Source organism: Protobothrops mucrosquamatus, unplaced genomic scaffold, assembly GCF_001527695.2.
Source record: "Protobothrops mucrosquamatus isolate PMUCROS unplaced genomic scaffold, P.Mucros_1.0 scaffold_154, whole genome shotgun sequence".
Lineage (NCBI taxonomy): Eukaryota > Metazoa > Chordata > Lepidosauria > Squamata > Viperidae > Protobothrops > Protobothrops mucrosquamatus.
In genome coordinates, this window is record NW_015386230.1 from 2,262,726 (window position 1) to 2,283,499 (window position 20,774).

Sequence of the window (20,774 nt, forward strand, 5' to 3'; positions counted from 1 at the left end):
CCCGCGGACCGGTTGCATCATAGAGAGGCCGGGCCACCCCAGGTCCGGCAATGCAAAAAAAATCGCGATACATCGCAACACGTCACGTGACGAGTTTGACACTCGTGGGTTAAAACAATTTGGTCTGTTTAGCATAAAAAAAAGAGGGCTAAGGGAAGACATGACTGCAGCCTACCAATACATGAAAGAATGTAATGGGGCTAAGTGTGTGAATTTATTTTCCATAGAATCTGAGGATAAGAAAAAAACCTGAATGAGTTGTTGTTTTACCAAGAGAGATCCAAACTGGAAATAAGGAGAAATCTCTTGACTGTAAGAGTTGGTAAGAAGTGGAATAGTCCTGCCAGGTACTCCATCACTGGAAGTTTTTAAGAAAAAAATTGGATAGTTTTGTCTAAGATGGTATGTGGATTCCTACACTGGGCCAGATGGTATGTGGATTCCTACACTGGGTTGGACTAGATTCCTTTCAACCTCATGATTCTATTATTTTATTTAAAAGAAAAACAATGGAATAATTATTGCCATTTGCATCCAAAGCCAAGAATCTCTATATAGGAGATACTGAATGACAAGCTACATTCTGAAGATTATTTTTTGTTGAACAATTACACTAGAAATATAGTCATTAGATACAAAACAGAAACAAACATATCCTTTACGATCTAAACTTCACTGATATCACGGAATAGCTTGATGTAACTTCAGGATGCTTGGAAACAAAGACAAGTGAGTAGTTTTGACTCTGGTAAATTTTGTATTGCTCTTAGGAAATAATTGCTTTTATGTTAGAAATACTTTGTACCATGATTTGGCAAAAGTCAGCAAAAATTTCAGTATACTTTGACTATTTCCCAGCTAGCTATCATTCAAAGAATAATTAAACTGTTCTGTCTTCAAAACAATCATAAATATTATTCTGACTGTAAAACCCATCAACACCTCATGACTTTAGACAGTAAAATAATTAGTATAATGAAATATTTGAATATATATATATATATTTACTGTAACAAAAAATTTAAGTTAGAGATGAAAAAGGAAATCTTCCTTGATATAAAAATGTTCCACAGAGTTGAATTCTTTTTAAAGTCAGTTTTCTTCCTATCAACATGCTCCATGAAACCAGGTATTTTGTGGAAGAACAATCTTTTCCAGGAAATAAATTACCATGCTAACCTATGAAGTCCAAATATTATGTACAAGTAATTTCTGTTTTTTTTGTCAAGTACAGACACATGGTTTCCCTATATAACCATTAGTTGAATAGGGATAACTTAATAATTACAAGCAGGGCTGTTTATGCCTGTACATAATTAAGGCAAAAAAAGAACAACAAAGTACAATAACATGTGATCTTTATGTGCTGATAAATTAACATGCAATTGTAGAATTAGTAGTCAAATGCCAGCTTCCGTGGGGTCATGAATTCCTTCACCATTTCATCAGTGATCTGCTTTCGCCTTTGCTGGTGAGCTGCAATCAAGGGCTGAAGTGTTTCAATCAACACCTTCTTGAGTTCTCCTGTCAGCAGGGCTCCACTTGTGTAAGCCTGCCAAAGAATGTCACAGTCAAAGGGAATGTTCATATCCAATAACATCTCCTGCTAATCTCCTAAAAGGTACTGTGTGGGCATGGAAAGCACTCTGCCTTTCTTAACTAGAAGTATCATTCCCTCCAAGTCATGATACTAGAAGTATCATTCCCTCCATAGAACATCATAGAAAGGGATACTTTAGGCACAGGATAGTGGATTGGAGGTGCATTTTGATGACTCCTTTTAACTCTCTGAATACTTAGCTAGTGCAGTGTTATAGCTAGAGCAGGAATGGGAAGAGACAGGATGAATTCAACTTTCAGACATAGACATTTACTGAACGACTTTGGGCCAATCATTTAGTGTTGTGGGAAAAAGTGGGAGAGAGGAGTTCCACGTATACCACCTTGAATATCTTGGGGACAAGGCACAATTTAAATATAAAAAAGTAACTACCTTCTATTTCAAATAATTATGCTGTATTCAGAGGAAACAATATTAAATTTATAGATGAAAAATAGATTCTGATGCCTCAATGAAATGCTTTAAGAAAAAAACAACTTATAGTTTGGCTCAGGAATCTGGCCCCTTGTGGTACTGAAAAAGGATGATCATCTCTGAATAGTTTTTCAAGCGGAACAAAATATTTCCAAAGGAGATGGCAGTTACCTGCTTAATTTGTTCTAATCTGTCATCATCTTCAAGGAAGAAGGTGAGGTACATATAAGACACATCTACATCACAGTTGCCACCATACTGCCTATGCTCTTCAACAGTGTCTTTGCCACCAGAGAAAGCATGTTTATTAATCTGGAGCAAGATACAAGAATATGTGCATGCATTAGAAGTGGGGGAAAGCTTTTATATAAAGTAAACTTCATATATAATAAACAGCATCTATAGGTTTTTCAAAATTAATCAACATATTACAATTAAATGTTATATAAGCTTCAGGTAACATATAGTATTCTGATATTGCAAAGCAAAGAAGGCCACATCGAATCAAAAACAAATACATCTTATTAATCACAACTGAGTTACATTTCCACCCACCACCAATATGTTGCTGAGACACGTATTATGGATTTTCCTTTGCATCATTATAATGATAAAAATAATAAAACATAACATTATGCTAATGATCCATAGAAAGATAGAACTGATCTCCTCCAGGGTATGACAATTGCATGTTACAAGAGATATGCAAAACATGGCTGATGAGGAAAGCCCACGCTCTTTAAAGCCAAGCAGACTGGGATTACACACCTTGATAACTTGCCTAGCAACTGTCACTATGAAATGATTTCATGGTGCCATGGAGAGTCAGTCAGTTGGAGGATCCTTAATACATTAAATACTGCAGTTAGTTTAGCTTGCAGTGCAAAGACACTTGAGTAGAGTGAAGTATTTAAGGCTCAGTCTGCTTAAGAATATATGTTTGCTACAACATTCTTTGGGGAAAAACTGTGAAAAAAAGTAGAGCTGGAACTCAATAGCAATGCAACCTGTGTACAGTACTGGTCTCTTACCTTTGTTTTGATTTGCTTGGGTGTATCAGTGAGAAAGATGGAAGAGTTAGGATCACTAGCACTCATTTTTGTTTGTGCTCCCTGCAAGGCTGGGAAGAAGACAGAATGCAGTAATGCTGGCTTGGGATAGCCAATCCGAGGAGCTACATCTCTTGTCATTCTAAAATAGGGATCCTAAAAACAGAAAAAAAAACCAGAACAAAAAGCATCACAGAATGAACTGCTATAGTGTACAGTAGGTCAGGAGAGGAAGAGCACTACAAATGGTACAAAGTGTTGGAAAACCTTAAGTTAACTTGTCTAAAAAGGACAGAAGCTTGGATGAAAGGCAAGCTGCAACTAGAGATCTACAGAATGTATATATAGTTCTAATGTTTACGCTCGGATTTGGATTTGATGTAATGGATGTAATGCAGGGGTATCAAACTCGCGACGTCATATGATGTCGCGCAACGTATCGGGCCGATTTTGCCATTGCTGGTGATGGAGTTGGGGCGTCTTCCGGAGGACGCATCCCGCCTGCGGGCCGGCAGTTTGACACCCCTGATGTAATGGATCTGATGGAAGCTGTTTAAAACATCTCAGACAACTTTCTTACCTGATCAATTGCACATGGGATCAAACACTGGATATCCTTCCTATTGTTGAAGATCTCTGGAAATGATGAGCTAAAGGATGGAGCTGCTTGAATAGCAGGAAAACTTATCTTTCCTAGGAGAGCACAAAATACTCATTTGTTCAATAAAACATAATGAAGAATAGAGTGGTTAAATACAGAAATTAGATGCCAATGTTATAAGAAATGCTAGTTATGAGAGGCCTAAAGTTAAATAACTTATTACATGTAAAGAATGTATATAAATATATTTCAGAATTACACATTTAACAGGAAACATGCGAGCAAATAAATATTTTAAAATCTTAAATAGTAATTTGAAACATCACAATTGGAGCTGTTATGTAAATAGTTGTTACTTTGTGACAGTGATTTTTACTTGATGTTATGATCTTGGAACCATTTCAAATATTCTTTTTCTTTTCTGTACACCGTACTTTTAGCTGTCTAAACATTACCTAAGCAGAAATGACAATATCCCAGTTCAAGTACAAGAGGGAAAAACTCACAGCTACCCTCATCATTAGTAAGGGTGTCTGAAGATGCTGCGAGCTATAGTTCAGCCATATATCTCAAATTCTCCATCTATCTAGATTACAACTATAACAAATGTATATCTCTACAACTACTATCCTTATAAAGCAAAGAGGCCTCCAGTCAATTTACTTATGACATTTTTATTTCATATCCACCCTCACAACCCCTTCCAAAAGCTGAAGATAGTTTCTATATTAATTTTATGTTCAGAAAAATACTGTGAAGCATAAAAGCAAAGTTCATTATTTGTGCGATTCTCCATGGTTAATTAAAATTTGAACCTGCTGTCCCTGGCATTAGTCCAAGATTCAAGCACTGTATCTCACTGTTTTATTTTTTTTGAACCAGAACTTCAGGTAAGTTTTTGTTTCCAATATCTTGTATTAATTAGTCAATAGAATTCTATCATAACTCACCTATGCAGTCACTATCTGTAAAACCGAAGATTCCTTTCACTTGGTTAAATGTCACATGCTTTTGAACTTTAACAATATTTTCATAGAAGCCAACACTTGTCCTGGGAAAAGGGCAGAGAAATCAAAATCCCAAATCTTAACACAGAGAAAAATGTTTTCTTGAGAATGCTCATAAGTCAATATTGCAATCAGGTTATGAGGAAACATGGATGATTAATATATATGGTATTCAGAGTTAGGTTTAAATAAAATTTAAGCTACTTTAATTAGCTTTTTCATGAAGCATTATTTTATTATAGATTTCACTTTAGTATAAAGGTACTTATAAGCTTATACAGACTTATTCTGTTCTCATACTGTATTTAAGCCACAAAGAATTGTAATACTTTTTCATTCCATTGATTTTCATATGGATAAAGGATCACCAATTGATTTCAAAAACCAAAGTTGCTTTAGTTTTCACCCTCCAGAGCTATTAATTATCACAAGACATTATAAGAACTGATTCTGTTGTGTTCATCAGGTCAATGCAGCCTGGCAAAGAGCACTCCAGGAATTGAGCCAGGTCAACTCAAGCAATGTAATATATTACACCTTCTAAGTTTGCAATCCTAGAACATTAAAACTCTGTAGAAAACCACAAGATAGTTTTTCAGAGCTTAGCCAAACAATAAACACAGCCCAATTCAAGAATGTTTTTCTTTTAATAAAATATTGTTTTTTCTAAAGCTGAAAGAATTCCAACTGTTGCTGTAGCTCTGTTTGTTCCCCCTAGTGCAATAAAACATAAGAATTATATTTCAACCATGATATTTGAATCTCTTCAAATGGCTCCTTAGTATGATAAAGAAATGCAGGGCTATCAAACATACTTTTAATGGCAATAACTCAAAACAGAATTATTCTGTAAACGAATACTCTTTATGCTGGCTTTTATCTCAAAGAGCTTTTTTAAAGCAGTGTTCTTTCTAAAACTGATACATGCCATATTATGTATTAGATTTCTTGAAAGAAAATTGATTAAAGAAGCACCAGTGCAATGTATTGTTTAATATTAGTTTAACAACATGGTTAGTTTAATATTACCTGGATAGCTTAATATTACCTCAAAATGATGAATTTTGATCATTTAGTTATCAAAAAATAAGAGCCTTACCCCATATAAGAGAAATCAGAAAAGATAAAAGTTTTATTAATGTCAAATCCACAGGCTATTATGTCCTTGATGTTTTCTATAGCATACTGGTAAGCTTTTTCAATGGTCAGATCTTTCCACAAATATTTCTCATCATCAGTCATTTGTATGATTAATGGAACATTAAATGTTTCTTGTAACCACCTAGTAAGAAACAAAACAAGTTTACACAAAACAAGTGTTTCAAGGTAACTTCTAGTTAAATTATGAGATATGCAAATTACAAGTTGACAAACTTATTTACAATCACTTTTGTAACCTTTGGAGAAATATTTTCTCAGTTGGCAACATTTATTTGAGTATATCTCTTGGTATGTAGATACACATTTGCCTACAGATACTGTATGCTAATAATAATGTGGTAATGTATATGATAAATGTATATGATAAATTGTGGAAGTAGTTTATCTTTTAACCAATATGTATAACAAGCCATGATGACATCAAAATGATACATGTATCTTTGTATCACAGTGTAAATGATATGACTACATAATTATTTTATGACACTTGAAGCAAGTACATTAGACATATTATTTATGTGATGATGCCATGACAAACAAAGTCATTTTCCTGCCCAGTCCTTGGAGATGCCCATGCTTCCTTGGAATGGTAGTACCCTCTTGCTGCATGGTAGTAGCTTGCCTCTTAAAATACAAACCAATTTAGCTTGCCTCTTAAAATACAAACCAATTTAGTAATGCCAATTAGTTTATCCCTATGAATAGTACTATACATTACTGAAACATTACTTTTCTTCTCATCATATCCTACCTTGTATATTGGGTTCTAATATTTGATTTTATTTTGCTTAATTGTGCATGTAATTTTCCTACAGCAGCAATTATTTTGGACAACTGATACAATTACAGTACTTAAGTTTGATATTCAGATTTTGGGAATTACCTGTTTTTTTCCCTGCAGCATTAGACATAACATATGTCTCTAGATATCGAATTCCATATATGCGTCATGCTGATAGATGTTAATAAATACTTTGCCCTGCCTGTGTAAAATAACAAATTGCCTGAACAATTTCAAATAATAATTGTTTCTCTTATCTCCAATCCTTTAATTACTCATGTTGGTTTCAAACTGATATACATGGCTGATTTCTGGAATAAGGAAGGCAGCACCTGACAGGAGTGCTCTCAAGTTAATTATGTTAACTAAGTTTTGGATTAATAAATTTTGAATTCTACAATACTGATATCTTGTAAATCTTTCACGTACCTCTGGAAATGGAACACTATATAAACTGAAGTCAAAATTGGATGCAAATATTCTTCATGAGCAGAAACACAATTCAGGAGAGTATACCAAAGTTCAAGAAGAGAGATCAACAAAGAAATGATACTTCTGTAAACTTCCCTGTATATTGATCTCAACATCCATGTCCTAATTCCCAATATCAGCATTTAATACCTAATGAGAAGGAAGGGCTCACTGGAGAAGGGCCTAATGCTGGGAAAGATTGAGGGCAATAGAAGAAGGAGACGACAGAGAATAAGGTGGCTGAATGGAGTCACTGAAGCAGTAGGCATGAACTTAAATGGACTCCAGAAGATGGTAGAGGACAGGAAGACCTCTAGGAACGTTGTCCATGGGGTCGCGATGGGTCGGACATGACTTCGCAATTAACAACAACAAACATCTGCCACTGAGATTAACTACTTTTAAAACAAGGAAGCATTTAATAAAAAAAACATATTACTTACTTTGTAAACATAAATGGGATAAGGTGGCCAACATGCATTGTCTCAGATGAGGGACCTCTGCCTGTGTAAAGGTAAAATGGCTTCTTCTGTTCATAGGCATCAAGAATTTGGTTCATATCTCTGGAGGAAAGTGAGAAAATATTGTATGATTTTAAGGAAACGCCCAGTCATGTAAAGATGAATGACAGCAGTATGAACACATTTCAGTGATTATTTTGTATTAAAAAAGATACTATGCCATAATTTATAAATGTAACAACATTCCAGTTTTGAAATACAGGGAATCCCAATGCTTGGACTTTCTTGTTTTTCTTGAAGACCTTTCGCTTCTGATCCAAGAAACTACTTCAGCTCTTGGATGAGAAGAAGCTTCTTGGATGAGAAACGAAACGGGGTTGTTGTTTTTTTGTGAAAAAAAGCACCTTTAGGACAACCATGACCTGGATGACTGAGAATCTTCATAGACAAATACAAGGAATGTATTTCACCACCATTTCCATTTCATGCTCCAAGTTTTAGTTTTCTTTCATAGGGATGCTTGTAGAACAGTACTCAATATATTAAGATGAATGAAAAAGGCATTTAGAAAGGGTATTTTGTTTGATTCAAATAAGCTAGTGATAAAGTATACTTACCTATGAGAAAAGAAAATACCTCGCCGTAGAAAATGATGTGGTTTATGTGCTGTAATTCTCTCTATTCTATTGATGAGGTCTTTATCAATTTTGCTACTGCCAAATCGAACTGAAAACAGAAATAGACATTAAATTACATACATGATGGTGAATAAATTAATTCACAGTACATCATATAGCCCCATTCCTCACAAAATAAATGGGAAAATAGTTGAAATGTTTTGAAAAGGTTGTACCATATGTAAATTATGACTACCTAAGAGAAAGGTCAAAAAGTGACAATTCTTGCGATTTGATTGGTCTCCTGAAATCTCCAGTTATAAAATAGGTAGCTGATCTTGACTTGAAAATTAACTGTACAATAAATATTTGCTGACAGAACATGTCTACTTATGCAATTAATTAGATTTCAAGATACCTGTTTATATTACCTTCATAATTCAGTAAAAAAATCACCCTGATGTCTGAATACACAGTATATTTTAAGATTTATTCTGTAAAATCTATTGAATATGACATTGTTAAATATTTTGCTTTTTGAAGGATTAGTTAAACTCTACAGCAGATGTATTATTTTGTTTCAGCCCTTAAATAGTAACATAAAAATGGGCTATTAATGTCGGTTGTCCCCATTCCAGTGATACTGCCACATCCCATGGCTTTTAGAATCTAAACATAATCATAATTTTAAAAATTCCAAACTGAAAAAACATCCCTACAGTGCTGTCCATAAAAGTTGGGCTTTAAAAAGGAAAGGAAACTTAATAAGGCTTCTTTGCAAATCTTAACTATTAAAGAAACATACTAGTTGAATAAGATCAAGGCTCAATGTATTCTAGCATCTTAACTATGACACTTTCATGAAATCCCACCTGCAGAGCTTGAAGCTGTATTTCAAATAACATCCCCATCATCATCCACATTGAATTCCCCTTTCTAATTCATTTAATCTTAATTTATATTAATATTTAATGTTTCAATGTTTTTAATATCCTGTACTTTCGCTTTTATGATGTTGTAAGCCACTCAAAGTCACTTGAAAGTGAGATGGGCAGCATATACATGTAATAAGCAAACAAACAAACATGTTTTTTTAAGGTAACAGAACCCCACACACCTATAAGTTTATCATAATCCACTCCTTTTGCATTGGATGTCTGCACTGTCCAGGGATCCACAAAATCATCCTCTTCAGCATTGTCTGGACTATTACTGACTGGAGTGAAATCTGTTGGAGGAGAATCTGCTTTATATTCTTGACCTGTTGCTGTTTTATAGGTTACTTTTAATGACAGCAACAACTTAACTGCAACATCAATTTCATCCTGGGAATAAAATAATAAAACAGCACAACAGCATTCAAATAAATTAAGTTTAGAGACACTGAGCCTAGCAATTATATACATATATACATATTCTATGTTCTCAACATCTAGCATGCATAGAAATTACAATGTGAAGACAAAAATCTGTATGGGAATGAAACAACTGGTTCTCCCTCCCCCCCAAAAAAAGGCAAAAGAAAATTCTCAAAACCACAACTACAGCCAAACAATCTGCTTATGTAATGTTGAGCACGTCATTCAAGGCCTCTATTGCATTTTTTTCCACTTGCAAAACAGGTACAAATATTTATCTATTTCACAGGGGCACAGTGGAACCAAAAAAGGAAAGATTATTATAAGTATTCCATTTAAGAGTTTGGTGAGCATACTCCAATTAGAACCAAATTGCTTCACTTGCCTATCATGTCTTTCTTTAAAAACCACGTATTTTTACAGAACACTTTATTTATATAATTTATATGGCTGCCCGCCTCACAATATGATGCCTATGTCACCATATGGTTTGGGATAGTGCACAAAGATTAAAAATCCAACAGGGAAAAGCATTAGTTCAGAATGTAAATGATTCATTCTAATCGTAAAATCACCTCAGTAACAAAACTTCCAGGCCTGAAAGTCTGAGGAAACAGGTCTTCAGTGACTTACAAAAGGCTAACAGGATTAGGGCAGGTTTTCTTCTTGGGTGCTTACAGCAGCTGTTCTTGGTAAGAACTAAGCCTAAATCAAGTGTAGGACTGCCTTTTCCCCACTGTTTCTGCTCACCTTTTTGGATTTAGCAAAAAGGACATCCTAGTTCACAACCTTTAGTTGTACAAGGTAAGACTGTATCCATCTTAGCACAGATAATGCATTGGTTACAGCTCTTAAGAGATTCTGTTAAAACTATTTCATCTAGATTGGAACAGATTTGACTGATTTTATCTATAGAATGTAATGCAGAACATTTACTATGAAGGTCCAATTTTTTTTTACTAAATCTACAGTAAAGATTTAGCAATTGAAAATAAGTTATAGACAGATATTAAGGAAAACAACGAAACATTTACACATTGCATCGTCACTGAATAAATCCTACAATTTTAAATTTGTTCTTGCTCATTTTGTCATTTTATTAGTAGTGAAACTTGAATAAGAAAAACATCTGAGAGATTCAGGTGGCAGTCAAGTAAGTAATTGGTTTATGACAATTTCTTCCAAGTACTATTTGTGAGTAGATGAGATGAACAAGGTCAGAGCAAAGGCTGAATCAGAGAATATTTTCACTAGTCCAGTGAAAGCCTTTGATGGTTTTCAATCACTTTCAACAATGTAAGGAGCACATTTGCTTACAGAAAAAATGCTCTGGATCTAACACTATATTTTATCAAGAAAATTAAAATTCAATTCTGGTGGCACGATGACAGAACATGCCCCCTACACACACACACACACACACACACACACAAATCCAATTCAATACTTCGTAGTGACACGGTTTTATTACAAGGCTATCTTGTAATAATGTTTATATAGGTGGACTCCACAGAAATGATTCGTATTTTCAGGGAAATTCAACTAATAAAGTACTGCTTTACCTTTGATGCTTTCTTGGATTTCAGTGATCTGACTTTTTCTCCTTGTGCTGCTATTTGTTCAAACAGTTCAAGTGGCTTAAAAGAGCAAAAGCTTTCATTTGGAATATTTGCCATTTTAAGGAGTGTGGAAAGTCTTGTATTTTTAATTTAAAGTGCGTTTCATAATGTTTTATCCAGAAACTTCAAAACCGCAAGCTTGGAGAATTCTATAAGACAAATAATAAATATTAGTATCTATCTATCTATCTATCTATCTATCTATCTATCTATCTATCTATCTATCTATCAATCTATCAATCTATCTATCTATCTATCTATCTATCTATGAATTACATAAGGGTAATTAGTTTACAGGTAGCCTTTGACTTACGACCACAATTTGGATCAAAACTTTGATTGCTAAGCAAGGCAATTAAATAAGTCATCCTGGGATGCCAGATTTTATGACCTTTTTGCCACAGCTCTTAAGTGAATCAATGCGGTTAAGTGAAGGATATGGTCATTAAGTGAATCTGGCTTCTCCCACTGGCTTTGTCAGCTGGGGAGAATCACAAATGCTGATCACGTGACTTTGGGACACTGCAATCATTATTAATCCATGCTGGTTGCTAAGGCCTGAATTTTGATCACATGATTGTGGAGGCATTGCAATAATCATAAGTGCAAGGACTGGTTGTATATCACCTTTTTCAGGGATGTTGTAGCTTTGAATAGTTGCCAAAAAAGGGTTATTGATAAGATCAGTAGCACAATTACTAGTGATAGGAGTAGATTATTAATCAGAAATTTCTAATGAAATTCTGTAGGAAAAGCCACCTGGAAGTAATAAACACAGACAAGTTAACTCTACACAAATAAAGATAAATAGAAGCTGCTGGCTAACTGAATCCACAAGCAGAGGGAACACAAAAATTGAAGACAGAGCTTAGGCTAGCAAAAGATTGTAAGTAGGTCAACTGAAGCTAGGCATAACCGCAAACAGAGAAAATATAAAGATAACTATAGGAGTCGAGCTTTGCTAAATAAGACTAGATTATGATAGATAAGACTGTAGACGTGCACAAAGGGGCTTCCTGGGAAGGGGGAGATTGGCGCGCTTAGGCGCTTTGGATTAATTTATCGGATATTTAGAAAAGGGTGTTGAGAGCGATAGGGGAGGGGGGAATCTGCTTTGGGGATAGGGTATAAAAGTGTGTTTGACATTTCTTTAAGGTGTGGCTTGAAGACTCCTGCATGAGCCTAAGTCCACCAAGCCTTTGCAAATGCTTCTTTCCAAATAAAGCTTTGTTCTTGGAATTCCAAGTGAGTTTGTTTGTTTTGGGATATTGAGCCATGTTCCAAACACTAGTAAATGCACTTCTTTTTTAAAAATGATACTGTTACAGTATATAGGCAATTGTGCTGTAATCAATGTCAGGAAGTGATTACATTTAAAATATTTTAGACTAGAGAGTTCCATCCTGTCAGTTTACTTCAACAAAGCTGGGCTGGAATTAATCTGCTCTGAGCAGGGCAGCTTCCCATATTGGCTTTCTGCTGATTTCTGCAGCTGGACTGTACTAGGATCTACCAGCATATAAACATAGCAAACGAACGCATCTTTTAAAAAGGAGAAAAAGGAACCAAATCGTACCCTGATATGAAAATTACGTCTGCAAAGATCTCAGTCGTCGTGACATATTCTACAGGACCACTGTATGCATTTCAACGAGAAGGCTTGAAAAGTCCTTTAAATAATGAAATCTTAATTATCAACCTCCTAGTCAGGGTGGCCTACTACGGTAGTATTCACTCAAGGGCTAATTTTCAGGAGAGCAAAAGATACATACAACGCCTATCACCGAAAGTCAGGCGGAAGTAGCAGATTTTTCTCTCCAATCCTAGATTCGGTTTTCCTTTTTCTCCCACGGAAATCTCCCCCACCCGAGATCTCCCTTTCTTTTTCTCCGATCCCCAGCCGACTTTTTAAGATACCAAGAGCCCTCCCCGCTTTGCCTCCTTTCACCTCTTTTAACTGTCTTTACCTTACCTGTCCGCGGAATCCCCAATTCTTTCAGCGGCTCTCCAGCAGAAGCAGCCCCATTGCATCAGCTAGAGCACAGCTCGTGCGACGCTGATCATCTTCCGATCAGGAAAGACGTTCCTAGCCCGGAACTGAGGACAAGGAGGAGGAGAGAAACGGAAAGCCTTCCCCTGCGAGCGCACTGCGGGAAGGTCTGTCAGAGACGCCAAACTCTCTTAAAAAATAATAATAAATAAAATAGAGAGCGCACAAACCAGGAAGAAAGACGGATGACGCTGATGAGAGTAAAATAGGAACGTTTGAGACCAAGTCGAGTTTCCTAGGGGTGGCTTTCTTGAGGAAAGGATGTGGCCACGCTGCAAGGCGATCTAATCTGATGTCAGAGGAGGCTGCTCTCAGGTAGTGTTGCTGTAAAGTGGATCCCCCTTTAGGTCAATGGCTTGAGTGACTAGGTTTTCTTTTTTTTCTTCCTTATTCGCTAGTCCCCGGCCCATTCAGGATCTGTTTCAATGGCATCAGTTGCAGTTGGTAACAATTAACCTCCAGAGCGGGCTTTGCCTGTTCTAAGAGAAGAAATAAATGTACCGAAGCACGTTTTGTAAACGCCTCTATTTCCTAAACAGACTGGTCGGCTACAAAGAAGACAGAGTTTCAGATTGATTAGCGGTGATTTAATTCTGTGTCATCCTCCACTTGCTAAATTGCCCAGTGTGAAAAGATGCAGGAGCTGGCTTCTCCTTGCCTTCCCTACTTCTACTTTCAGCCATGCCAAGTATAGTTGCTTTTTCTAGCCCCTCATCTACTTTTGTGAAATGTCCTAAGTAGTTCTTGCTTGTTGTTGATAATCCTTAATTATCCAGCACATTAATCTATAACAGTATAATGGAGTTGGAAGGGACCTTGGTGGTTTTCTAGTCCAACCCCCTGCTCAGGCAGGAAACCCTATACCCGTGGTGGCGAACCTATGGCACGCGTGCCACAGTTGGCATGCAGAGCCATCTCTGGGCACGCGAGCCGTCGCCCCAGTCCTAGGCCTTCAGCTGGGTTTTATAAAACCTTTTTGCTTTAGGCCTCTGCCACTGTGTGCAAAAAAAAAAGTTCAATCAATCAATTTCAACTTCTCGCGGGGAAAAAAAGTTCTCGCAAAGTTGGAATTGATTGATTGAACTTTTTAGTCCCACCCAGTCTGCCGTTACCACTGCAGCCACGCCCACCCAATGGGCCACACCCACCCAATGGGCCATGCCCGGCACCCGGCGATACATAAGTGGGTTTTGGGTTGCAGTTTGGGCACTCAGTCTCTAAAAGGTTCACCATCACTGCCCTATACCATTTCAGACAAATGGTTGTCCATTGTCCAATGTCTTCTTAAAAAGTGTTGGAGCATTCACAACTTCTGTAGGCAAGTCGTTCCACTGATTAGATCTAACTATCAGGAAATTTCTCCTTAGTTCTAGGTTGGTTCTGTCCTTGATTAGTTTCCATCCATTGCTTCTTGTTCTGCCCTCAGGTGCTTTGGAGAATAGCTTGACTCTTCTTGGTGGCAATCCCTGAGATATTGGAACACTGCTATCATGTCACACCTAGTCCTTCTTTTCATTAAACTAGATATACCCAATTCCATCAACTGTTCTTCGTACATTTTAGTCCCCAATCCCCTAATCATCTTTGTTCTTCTCTGCACTCTTTGTAATACTTAATCTATCTTTGAGCTCAAGAAAACAAAAGTATCATTTTTGCTGTCACCTGTGAGTTCAGCTAAGCATGCTAGTTAACATGATTGTCTTTTTAATATTTAACAACCCAGATTTTTCATTTTCCATGTTTACTTCTAAATCCAAGACTTTTTTTTACTATAGGGTTACAACTAGTATTGTCCCATATATCAAATTGTTAATGTTTGTTTCTGTATTCTAGTAGGCTAATTAGCTAAAATTTATATTTATATACACTGTTAGACACACTGAATCCACACTGCCATAGCTATTGATGTATCAGTTCATTTAACTGAACATGGCCCTCTACTTGCATTTTATGAAAACAGAGGTGCTGGCTCCATGACAGTTCTTTTATTCAGCAAATGAGTAAAATTATCTTATTTGGGAAAAGGCAATATGCCAGCCAAATTAGTATTTTGAGACTAACATTTTATTGATTATATAGCATCTCTAAGACCATCTTCTTGAGTTAGAATTAACTAGCCCTGTATAATCAGGGAGGGAGAGACTTTTGATTCTTCTGCATTTTTTGCAAAGTCAGATGCTGAAATGAAAAGGAGATGCTGCTTTATACTAGCACTAACTTTACAGAGCAGTCTTTCTCTAAATGTTAGATTGTATGGTAAAGTACAGGTCTTCTGAGAGACCTGTGAAGACAGAATTGTTCTAAATTATTCTTTTTTTGATTGATACTACCGTAATTCCCAATGGAGATATATGCATTTTTCATAGGGGTTTTTAGTCAGGTTATTTCTGAATCATTTAATTCTTTTATCTTATCATGGATATTTTAATATTTAATAATAGGTATTATAGTTATTATATACAGTAGCTATTTTAATGTTTACTGTGGATATTAATACCTAAATGCATTATTACAGATGTTTATATGTGTTGCGCCTGTTGATGTTTATATTTGATTTTGACTGTAAGCTGAGTCCATGGAAATTTGACAGCATATAACTTGAACAATTAAATAATGATTTATTTAATATATTTATTTAATAATTAAATAAATTAAAATACACCAATTAAGAAATTAAAAGTACAAATATTTTTAAACCCTAGAAATAAATTATGATGACTTTTGTAAGTAAGAAAGAGATGAAACAGAATTATTTAAAGTGACAGTTTGTATTTGTTCCTTTCATTACAGAAAGTACTCATTGTTGATGAGAATCCAAAGACGTACATTTCAGCGTTCCCCCCCCCCCAACCTATAGTTCACATAATGAGTTTTTCACTTGTTGCATATGATGATTCTGATTCTGAAGCAGAGACCGGGAGATCCGGAGATGTTATTAGCAGTGAAATCAATCTAACAAATTCTGCTGTGGATGTTGTTCAGCCCAGTGATGACTTAAATATTATTTCTGAGAGAAAAGTCGAATCTGTGGAATACGTGGGCAGCTCCGAAAAGAACATGTGTTATGAGGATACCTTTCAACAGCATCTACAACCTAATGAAAAGACTATAATAGAAGCAGTACCACAGAAATTGTACCCTGCTACTTTGACAAAAACAAGGACTAAGTATACCCAGCCATTACATCCTTTATTGGAACCTAAAATACCTTCTGGAAATGCATATGCTCAGAAGAGGATGCATAATGATGGAGATGTAACTATTCAGAAACTGAGACCATATATTTCAAAAAAACTGCAACAGGAAAAAAAGGAATACCAAAAAGAAAGCGTACCTTCTTCAGCTAAATTTAGTACAGCTGAAGATAAAATGTCAGTTAAAATTTCTCAATATATTATGCCATATATAGGATCAAAATATGCAGTTACTGAAATTCCAAAGAACTTGGTGTTTCACATGGCTGAGCATAGTGGACCAATTAATGCAGTTTGCTGGTGTCCTCTGCAGAGGTGGAGCCATATGTTGCTTTCTGCCTCTATGGATAAAACTGTCAAGGTAATGTGTTGCAATATAAATGTCTTTAATTGACTATTACTTATATAATGATTGAAGCTCCTTTCAAGCCTTTTTCTAAGCTATTTTAAACAAAATATAATCTGTACCTTGTCTATAACAATCTGAATTAAGCTAAGATTGTGTATTGATGAATATTTTCAGTACATTTTGTGGATGTGAAAAATACTGAACAGTGCTACCAGTTTCATCTAATTCTTGCTTATGGGTGAATGGGAGAAACAAATTATCCACAGCAATTGCAGGAGCGAAGGCCCATCAGGCATAGCCTCAGATGAACAGTGGGCAGTATCTCTTTTGTTTCCAAGCCTGCATTTGGGTTTTTGAAGGACTGGGAGGGACATAGAGTCATGAAACAAATGCTTATTTTTAACCCCTCTCCAGATACAGGAAAAACATTTGAGGCACCAGCCTACACCCTCATTCATAACCTGCTATTTTGTTAACAGTCAGGACATCACGTCTAGCTTAGTCCTTGACGTTTTATGCATTTTTACACAAAAGAAATACCACAGTTTCAAAACAGATAACTTCCATTTGTGTGCATACGATAGTGCTTATCCAGCAGAATCAATTCAGAAATATTCAGAAGTAAGCTCCAGTGAAAACTGAGACTTATTAAGAAATTAATAGTTTGGACTTTAAAATCTTCTTTGGACTCACAATGTATTCATTTATAATCTTCATCTTGACTTGATGTTGTCAGCTTGAAGGATGCCCAGGTATTTGTAATGAACATCTTCATCCAGACTTTGAATTTTATTTCCATAGGCTATCTTCATTCCCTTAGTTTTCATTATTTTCCTCCATTGATGGTAAAAGTGGCACATTTATCCAATTCAAACTCCATTTGTTGTATATATGGATAGTGTTGAGCAGTGATTTATTTGAACAGCGTTGTGATTTATTATTATGGTTGGTTGAACACTCATCCAGATGTTTGGATTATATTTGGCATTTTTATCCACCTATTAATTATTCTTATTATTTCAGTAATCAAAGCACTACTTACTTCCTACTTTGTTGTCTAAAAACTTAATTGACAAGAAGGCCCGTTTCTAATAAGAAATAATTATGTTTCCTAATTTAAATGTGAGAGGCATATATTGCAATGAAATAATTTTTATATGAGAGATATGCTGAAATGGTCTCTTGAATTTCTTTTCAAAAATGCAGATTTGCAAGTGGTACATTTGGACAATCAGAATTTAAAATTAAAAAGCCATTTTTTTGCCAATAAGTCAAGGATTGAGAATCATTGGATAAAACAAAATTACACATACACATATATAAAATGCATATAGTTATATAAATGTTGAAAAACTACTGGATACTAGAACTTGAGTAACTCCTGTTTAATTGTTCCGTGGAATAACTATTGTAGAAGTTTGTTTATTTTTTTAAAAATGATTAATACTGTTACTTTTGTTCTTATTGTCCTGTAACTTTAAAGCCAGTAGAGGGCACAATTAGATTAAATATAAATGTTGTAAGACTAGAATTCTAACTGCAATTTGCTTCTCAGCTTGCTTGGTCTGTTATTGCAAAAAGGCTACTTTGTAATAGATGGCAGCATACAGTTTAAGGTCATAATTGCATTCAGTCTGGGAAGGAATTTTAGTTACTTTAAAGCAATTGCAAGGATCAAAAATATGTTTATTTTTCTGTCTCATTTTCTAAATGTAGTTTTCCTAACTTCATTTGTATACTAATGAAATTTAGTAGTTTCAAACCATGTGTCAAGCTACACTTGAGAGAGAAGGAGTAAAGAAGTTTGTGAGCTCAACACAGCACTCTACGTCTTCATGAAGGATTAGATAATCTTAACTATTCTTGTGAATATGGTTGAAAAATAGAAAACCATTTGTCTGAAATGGTATAGAGCTTCCTGCCTGAGCAGGGGGTTGGACTAGAAGACCTCCAAGGTCCCTTCCAACTCTGTCATTCTGTCATTCTTTTATTCTGTTAATCACACTGATAATTGTTATAAAGAATTGTTTGGTACAGTATCCAAAGTGGACCTTTGTCTGATGTGTTTTTCAGACAAAAATCTGGCTGGGGAATTCTGGGAGTTGAAGTACAAACATTTTAATGTTGTCAAGGTTGAGAAACACTACCCTAAGCTAACAAAAAGACTGATATCTGTGCATTTTAAACAAGGTATATTTTAACTGTCTTCTGTAAATATGATTCAGGGTGATTCACAGAATATAATAGAATAAAAAACTACAACAGTACTAAAAATATTCATGTATTAAATTTAATGCTACACATCTGTCCAATAGGGCAACTCTGGGTAACATTAACAGCAAAAGTAAACTAGTTATTATTATATACAACAAATAAATTCCAAAATCTGAATAAGCAACTTTTGCAAATAGCAGCAAAAGTACTGAATAGATTTCTCTGAAGAGGTTGTTTGATAATCAGAATCTTATTTTTTTCTAGTTAGCATCAGCAAAAGGTTCTTTATTGATAATCTCAGTTATATGCTTATGCAGTCATTTGGGCATCTTGGTTTGTTTAAATAAAGATAAAATCTAAAATTCATTCCTGATAAAATCTAACTCCTGAAGTCCTTTCCTCCCTCTGCCATTGTGCTATGGCCAAAGTTCTTTCCCTATCTTTTCCCTTGCTTTTCTACTCCATTTTACATTTCTATATTGTTTACTTTATTAAATTGGAAACGTTGACCAATACTGTCCAAGATTTTACTTGATCCAAGGTAGTGGTTAGGTAATGAGTTAGAGTAAGAGTAAGAGTATGTGATGGATAAGCGGTAAACCGTATGTGTACCCTTCAATTGCCTGAACTTTTCTCCCCATCAATTTCCCCATTTCCTTTTGCTGCACCAGCATTTTGGCTGCCCTTGTTGTGGTGGAAAGATAATAGCTAATGTTGACCCTTTTAGCACTCACAGCTCTATAACAGATTTAGGTTTTTAGTAGTCTGCTGAATGGTTCTTTAGGTAGATATGGAGAATCTGACAGGAGTTGCATTGCATAACTCAGCAGAACTTTCCTCAAGATCTCAGGAAGTAATAGGGTTGAAGTCCCTCTTCCTCTTCCCAGTGATTTTGACTAAGATAATTGATTTGACTGCTAGATCTTGATACAGATTGGTCTGTCTTCAGTTCAACTTCCCCTCAGTAGTGACCTTAGTACAGCCCACATCATTGAATAGGGATTGTGTTTGTGTGCATGCAATTATAGATATGTTCTGTCAACCAACTATTTTGTTTTGTGTGGCTAATAGAATGAAACAGAGTGTCCAACCATATTTACCCAGTTGATGTGTATCTAGGGAGAACTGAATTTAACTTCCCACAATGTTCACCTTGCTGGACGCTTTAAATAAAAATGCAGAATATAATTATAATAACATTATTAAATATAATAACATCTATTATTTACTATTATTGGTTCAATAAATTGTTTCATGTATTTATTTCATTTATATACACCTTACCAGGAGGTATGAATGTTTAGCTATAGTGTCTGCTACTATGTACTGCTTTACTGTAATTTTTATATCTTCTGATTCTAAGTTCATGTAACCTAAAAATATTGGAAAGTAAGACTTCTTTCTCTTTTTATTCATTATAAAAAATTACAAATTATGTTTAGAAAAATTATTGTTATTATTATAAACTGATCAGAAAAGAAGTTATAGGTATATGTCATAAGATAGATAAGCAGTATAGTATTTTTATAACACATGAAATATGAAAACATTGGGATGGTGTGATCTAAATGGAAAATCTGGATATTTAGATGATTAATATTGAGAAAATTATGACTGATAAGAATTGTTTGAACATTAAAGGGAAATTAAGCTTAAATAAGAATTATGAAAATAGGATATATGGTGAACTAATAAGATGATTTTTATAAAAACAACACAAGTTGATAAGAAAAAATGTCATACATGGACGTTATTATTTGTACAAACATGAAAAAACATGTTTATATTTAATCATTTATGCATTGAA

General features: G+C 35.1%; 2 protein-coding genes across 3 annotated transcripts in view; one reads left to right on the forward strand and one right to left on the reverse strand.

Moving 5' to 3' along the window:
- Positions 1-1,341: 1,341 nt before the first annotated feature.
- Positions 1,342-13,237, reverse strand: WARS (tryptophanyl-tRNA synthetase). Of its 2 annotated transcripts, none has more exons than XM_015820420.1 (11): positions 13,133-13,237; positions 11,104-11,309; positions 9,301-9,508; positions 8,184-8,292; positions 7,549-7,668; positions 5,792-5,974; positions 4,636-4,736; positions 3,665-3,777; positions 3,067-3,240; positions 2,207-2,347; positions 1,342-1,552 (listed from the first exon to the last, which is right to left on the reverse strand). In XM_015820420.1, the coding sequence occupies exons 2-11, from the start codon at positions 11,215-11,217 to the stop codon at positions 1,394-1,396; spliced, it is 1,422 nt and encodes a 473-aa protein (XP_015675906.1). In that variant the 5' UTR covers positions 11,218-11,309; positions 13,133-13,237; the 3' UTR covers positions 1,342-1,393. The 2 variants fall into 2 exon arrangements, with proteins under 2 accessions (XP_015675906.1, XP_015675914.1); XM_015820428.1 differs by having other exon boundaries at positions 13,128-13,228.
- A 103-nt stretch (positions 13,238-13,340) lies between these two features.
- Positions 13,341-20,774, forward strand: part of WDR25 (WD repeat domain 25) — a 73,483-nt gene continuing 66,049 nt past the window's right edge. The window contains exons 1-2 of the mRNA XM_015820440.1: positions 13,341-13,525; positions 16,001-16,765. Coding sequence (XP_015675926.1) covers positions 16,076-16,765 — 690 coding nt within the window. The 5' untranslated portion in view covers positions 13,341-13,525; positions 16,001-16,075. The remainder of the gene's footprint in view (positions 13,526-16,000; positions 16,766-20,774) is intronic.

Coding starts and splice junctions, on each gene's coding strand:
- WARS (XM_015820420.1), bottom strand. CDS start 11,217: ATGGCAAATATTCCAAATGAAAGCTTTTGCTCTTTTAAGCCACTTGAA. Junction 9,509..11,103: donor AATCCAAGAAAGCATCAAAG/GTAAAGCAGTAC, acceptor TTTTATTCCCAG/GATGAAATTGATGTTGCAGT. Junction 7,669..8,183: donor GGTATTTTCTTTTCTCATAG/GTAAGTATACTT, acceptor ACTTTCCTCCAG/AGATATGAACCAAATTCTTG.